General features: G+C 41.9%; 1 protein-coding gene across 1 annotated transcript; it reads left to right on the plus strand.

The window, feature by feature from the left end:
• Positions 1-3,837: 3,837 nt before the first annotated feature.
• LOC143601454 (uncharacterized) lies at positions 3,838-6,291 on the plus strand (the record flags this gene model as incomplete). Its single annotated transcript, XM_077078859.1, has 1 exon — positions 3,838-6,291. A coding segment is annotated over exon 1 (2,454 nt), but the record flags the coding sequence as incomplete, so codon positions are not given.
• Between the last annotated feature and the right edge of the window lie 5 nt (positions 6,292-6,296).

The following is a 6,296-nucleotide window of genomic DNA, read 5'->3' on the forward strand; positions in this document are numbered from 1 at the left end:
AGCCGAGTTTACATGGGAAAGGGAAGATCAAATGAAGATCAAGTACCCGCACCTGTTCTCTGCGCAACCTACTTCGAGATAAATTTCGGGACGAAATTTCTTAAAGTAGGGGAGACTGTGACATCTGCCCTGATCCGACCCGACCCAGGTACCCGTTTCCCTTATCCGATCTCTTTCTTTTATGATTTAATATTTATTTATACTTATATTTTACTTTTAATAATAATATGTATTTCCTTCCCGCCTCTTTCTCTCTCTTTCTTTCCGCCGTCCCCTCCCTCTTCCTTCTCTCATTCCGCCTTCTTTTCCCTCTTGTCGCCGTCCCGCCCTTAAGCCTTGTTTCCCTCAACTCTATGCTTGTCCTTTGGTTCTTTCCGCCTAAGGATGTCTGCAGCTCCACGCGCCAGACTCCTTACATGGAAGCCTGCGTGAAGACATCTTGTTCCTGCGATGCGTGAAGAGAACTCTTCTCGCAGCGCGCTAAGAATGCATGTTCTTCCCGCAATGCGCTAAGAATGTATGTTCTTCCCGCGATGCGCTTAGAATTCTAGTTCACGCAGCACGCTAAGGATGTGATTCTTCCCGCAGTGCGCTAAGGATTGTTGTGCCAGCCTTCGCGCTCGCGCACTCAGCCTTCCCGCGCTTAACCCTTGTATCTTCTGTTTAAATCTAGCCGTTTGCTTTTGTGTTGTCTTATCTTTTGAGCCGTTGACCTAACCCATCTAATGTCTGAATAGTTACTTTCGGCGCAGCATGCGCACCAACCCCATTGGTTGACAGATAAAGTGACTGACATAATCTTTTGAGATCTGCTTTTGCCATGCTTGACCAGTACCTTTATCTGATCCGCCCATGCTTTTTACTGTTCCCTGTCAGCTTTATCTTGCCCCCTGCAGCTGCCATATCTTTTGATATCTTTACTTTTCAGAACTTTTTACCGTTGATATCTTTTCTTTTACTTTTTGAGATCTTTTCCCCTTTTTCTAGGGTTTATGTCTCCTAGGGTTTCTCTATAAGTAATAATAATATTTTCCTAACACTTCACACACAAAACACTTAATCTCTCCTGTTCTCTTCCTCCCTTTTTGCTCTCTGCCGTTGTCCTCCTGCCGTCTCCTCTCTTGCCTCCGTCTTCCTCGTTCTTCCCTGCTTTTCCGGTACTATATATATATTATATATAATAATTTACTTATTAATTATGCTAACTTATAATCAAGACTTAAAACAGATCATTAAAACAATAATCTTATTTATAGGTTAACTTGTGCTTGTTTAAAGTTGGTTCTTGCTTTATCTTACACCGCATCGTTTATCAAGTGAGTTATCTCGTATCTAATCCCTTTTTATTTTAAATGCTTTGGGATGTTCATGTGTTCATACAAAACTTGAGTCTTAAACTGTTTATGAACTTTAGTCGCGCAGTATCCCATGTGTTGAGGACGTAGACTTGGCTGTTTATTTGTATGTGTGGATCATTAACCGTATGGACGGTCTATTCCGCAGTTTTCATGGTACCATTAGATGAACACGGGAGAACATTCGTTTATGATTTTCTCTTTTGTTACACTTGCACAGTTAGTCTTGTTTGTGAGCTCAATTGTGAGCACTGGCAGTCTTGTCTCTTAGAGTTGGTCCCGATCAGATTACACCCTTGTTGAAAACCAGACATACACATGTTGCGCGCAGATTTATTGTTATCTATGTATTGTATTAAACTTGATTCCTCACCAACACGCAAGTGTTTGACGTTTATTTTAACACATGTTCAGGTTTGCAGTAGCTGTTTTGGAGCTTGTGGACACATAGGACGTTTTTACTTTTGGACCTAGATTAAAATGTATCAAGACAAGTTAATGTTGTTTGAATGTTATAATTTAAAATATATTGATTTATGTTTGATTTATGTTCTATATTTTCCCCGCTGCGCGTTGCGCGATAAAATGTGTATTAATAAATATTGACACCAATAGTGTCGCGAGTAATGAAGCAATATGTGGCGCCCCGATGTATAATCCGCCTTTGGTCGGGGTGTTACAGTTTTTCAGGCGAATGTTTAGAAAATGTTAATTAAGATACACCTCGTCCATAGGCATAACTGATGAACAATCCATCATGAAAGTTTTGTTCTTTGATCGTGTGAGGGTTGTATTTAACAAATTTTCTTAACATTTGATGGTAATAAATACCAAAGATGTTAATGCTTGTCAAATAATAAAAACTAAATACGTAAATTATACTTCACACTGATCATGCGTATAACTAACCATAAAACGTATTTAATTATTTAGTAATAAGTAATACATCTTTATGCTTATCTAATCAAATTCATGCTAACATAGATATTATTGTGTCCAAATGTAGGTTTGATCATACTATCATAGACTCATAATAAACAAAATTATAAAAGGTTAAAAGGATATTACTTTCATAATAAACATTTTCTTATATAACTTAAAGGGTAATTTGGTACTTTTTAGGAGTGTTGGTGCCCTCATCATTATTTTATAAAAACAAAGAAATTGCATGTATTTAAAACCAAACATTTTGAGTATCTCCATGCTCCAACCTCTAATCTCTTCCCTCTATACTTTCAAACTCCAATGTCCTCCATCACTACATAACCACCGCCGCCGCCACCACCACCATCTTCCTTTCCGGTAAGTTACCATTAGAAGCAAACATAGTTTCTTTTTCTTGCTTCACATGGATGAGTTGTTGTTTTGGATATAGAATTAAAGTTGGAAACACACAAGTGAGGTTTAAGCATACCCACATGCATATTGTCCCCCTAGCTTGTTTCAAAGTTAAAGTTTAAACTAAACCTTCAAGCTCCACCACCACACCACCACCACCACCACCCCATAATCTTACCTTACCATACATTTTACCTCCAAAGAATGAATCTTTACATCAAACCCATAATCTTTACATGCATTTTTTCACCAAAGATTGAATCTTTCTTCATACCCATATCAACCACCACCCACCACCACCGTCTGCCACCGTCCGCCGCCGTCCACCACCACCATTTTCCGGCAAAACCCATTTCAGTCCCATAATCTTTCCATCCATTTTGCCTCCAAAGTTTGAATCTTTCCTTGCATTTTGTTACCAAAGGTTGAACCTTTCTTCATACCCATATCAACCACCACATTCTTGATACTTGATACTCAACCTTTACCACTTTCTTGATGAACAAAGCTTCAATCTTTTTCACCAAAGATTAAGTCTTTCTTCATACCCATATCAACCACCACCACCACCACCACCACCACCACCTCTTGACACTTGCCACTTAACCTTCACCACTTTCTTGATGAACAAAGCTTCAATATTTTTCACCAAAGATTAAATCTTTCTTCATACCCATATCAACCACCACCACCATCCACCACTTTCTTGATGAACAAAGTTTCAATCTTTTTCACCAAAGTTTGAATCTTTCTCCAAACCCATATCAACCACCACCATCCACTACATTCTTGATACTTGATACTTGTCATTTACCACTTTCTTGATCAACACAACTTCAATCTTTTTCACCAAAGATTAAATCTTTCTTCATACCCATATCCACCACCACCACCATCCAACACCTTGACACTTGCCACCACCACTTTCTTGATACTTGACATTTACCACTTTCTTGATGAACAAAGCTTTAATCCTTTTCACTAAAGATTAAATCTTTCTTCAACCCCATATTCACCACCACCATCCACCACCTTCTTGAAACTTCATACACAACCTTTACCACTTTCTTGATCAACAAAGTTTCAATCTTTTACACCAAAGATTAAATCTTTCTTCATGAGCATACCACCCACCACTTTCTTGATGGATAAAGTTTCAATCTTTTTCACTCTCTTAACACTCACCACCCTCCCACCACCAGCCACCACCCTCTCACCAGATGGCAAAGCCCTCCTCTCACTCCTCCCAACCACCACCACCACCATCCTCCCATCATGGACACCATCCTCACCAACCCCATGCTCATGGCAAGGCATCACTTGCAACCCACAAAACCATGTCATCTCACTAACCATCCCAAACACCTTCCTAAACCTCTCATCACTCCCCCCACAACTCTCTTCACTCACTTCACTCCAACTCCTCAACCTCTCATCCACCAATATCTCAGGCCAAATCCCACCATCTTTAGGCTTGTTAACAAACCTCAAGTTACTTGACTTGTCATCAAACTCACTCTCTGGTCAAATCCCACAACAGCTTGGTCAACTTACCTCACTCCAGTTTCTTTATCTTGACTCAAACCAACTCACTGGCCAAATCCCATATCAAATATCAAATCTTTCTTCATTACAATACTTTTGTATTCAAGATAATTTGATAAACAGCACAATCCCACCTCAACTTGGGTCATTAGTGTCCTTACAAGAGTTTCGGGTAGGCGGTAACCTGTATTTGACCGGCCCGATCCCACCCGAGCTCGGGTTTCTATCGAATCTAACCACATTTGGAGTTGCAGCCACCACGCTATCCGGGCCGATACCGAAAACTTTCAAGAACTTGATCAAGCTCCAAACTTTGGCGATTTACGATACCGAGGTGTCGGGCTCGGTCCCGCCCGAGCTCGGGGCGTGTTCTGAGCTTCGGAATTTGTATTTGCATATGAATAGGCTTGTGGGATTGATTCCAGCTGAATTGGGTCAGCTGCAGAAGTTAACTAGTTTGTTTTTATGGGGTAATTCGTTAACGGGCCGGATCCCGCCCGAGCTTTCTAACTGTTCGTCGCTCATTGTGCTTGATGTTTCGGCTAACGGCCTGACCGGGGTGATACCGAGGGAGTTGGGGAAGCTAATGGTGCTTGAACAGCTTCATTTGTCTGAGAATTCGTTAACGGGCCCGATACCGCCCGAGCTTAGTAACTGCACGGGCCTTACCGCGATCCAGCTTGATAAAAACCAGATTTCGGGCCGAATCCCGTTGCATATTGGGAACTTGAAAATGTTGCAAAGTTTCTTTTTATGGGGGAATATGGTTTCGGGCCCGATCCCGGCTTCTTTCGGTAACTGCACCGAGCTTTACTCACTTGATCTTTCGAGAAATAAACTCACGGGTCAAATCCCGGAAGAAATATTCGGGTTAAATAAGTTGAGTAAACTTTTGTTACTTGGGAACTTGCTGTCGGGTAAGCTGCCCGTAAGTGTCGGGAAATGCCAGTCGTTGGTTAGATTAAGGCTCGGTGAGAATCAGCTTTCGGGCCCGATTCCTAAAGAAATCGGTCAGTTGCCAAACCTCGTGTTTCTTGACTTGTACACGAATCATTTTTCGGGCTTTTTGCCTCATGAACTTGGTACCATTACGGTTCTCGAGCTTTTAGATGTGCATAACAATCGTATAACGGGCGAAATCCCGATACAGTTAGGTGAACTGGTGAATCTTGAACAACTTGATTTGAGTCAAAACGGGTTAACGGGCCGAATCCCGACAAGTTTCGGGAACTTTAGTTACTTGAATAAACTCATCCTAAACAACAACCGGCTCACCGGGTCGATTCCCGGGTCAATAAAAAGCCTGCAAAAGTTGACACTTCTTGATTTGAGTTCAAACAATTTTTCGGGTCAAATCCCACCCGAGATCGGGTCAATCACGAGCTTAACCATTAGTCTCGACTTGAGCTCGAACTGGTTCCAAGGCGAGATACCCGAGTCGATCAACGGGTTGACTCAGTTACAATCACTTGATCTTTCACATAACTTGTTTTATGGGAAAATATTGATATTAAGTTCACTCACAAGCCTCACTTCCTTAAATGTTTCCTATAATAACTTTTCGGGCCCGATCCCGGTTAGCCCGTTTTTCCGAACCTTGACACCCGAATCGTTTATTCAAAACCCAGGGCTATGCGAATCAGTAGACGGGTATTCATGCTCTTCAAGACCACCGAACCGAACCGGGCTGAAGTCGGCTAAAACCGTGTTTGTAGTGGTTCTAACCGTGCTCGCAGTGATCATAGCGGCTGCAGCCACATGGGTGTTTATGTCAAGAAACCACAAACACATGATCAAGCACTCGTTAACCGACCCGCACCCGGATTCCCGAGGCGATGACTTCTCGTACCCGTGGACATTCATTCCGTTTACGAAAATCGGGTTTACCATCGACAACATCTTGGATTGTTTAAAAGACGAGAACGTTATCGGGAAAGGATGTTCGGGTGTCGTTTACAAAGCGGAAATGCCGAACGGGGAGATTATCGCGGTTAAAAAGCTTTGGAAAACGAAAACAGACGAAGAGCCCGCAGTCGACTCGTTTGCAGTCGAAATTCA

Source organism: Bidens hawaiensis, unplaced genomic scaffold, assembly GCF_021521415.1.
Source record: "Bidens hawaiensis isolate Kalapana, Puna unplaced genomic scaffold, B.hawaiensis_p1.1 tig00056308_1, whole genome shotgun sequence".
In the NCBI taxonomy this organism is placed as follows: domain Eukaryota; kingdom Viridiplantae; phylum Streptophyta; class Magnoliopsida; order Asterales; family Asteraceae; genus Bidens; species Bidens hawaiensis.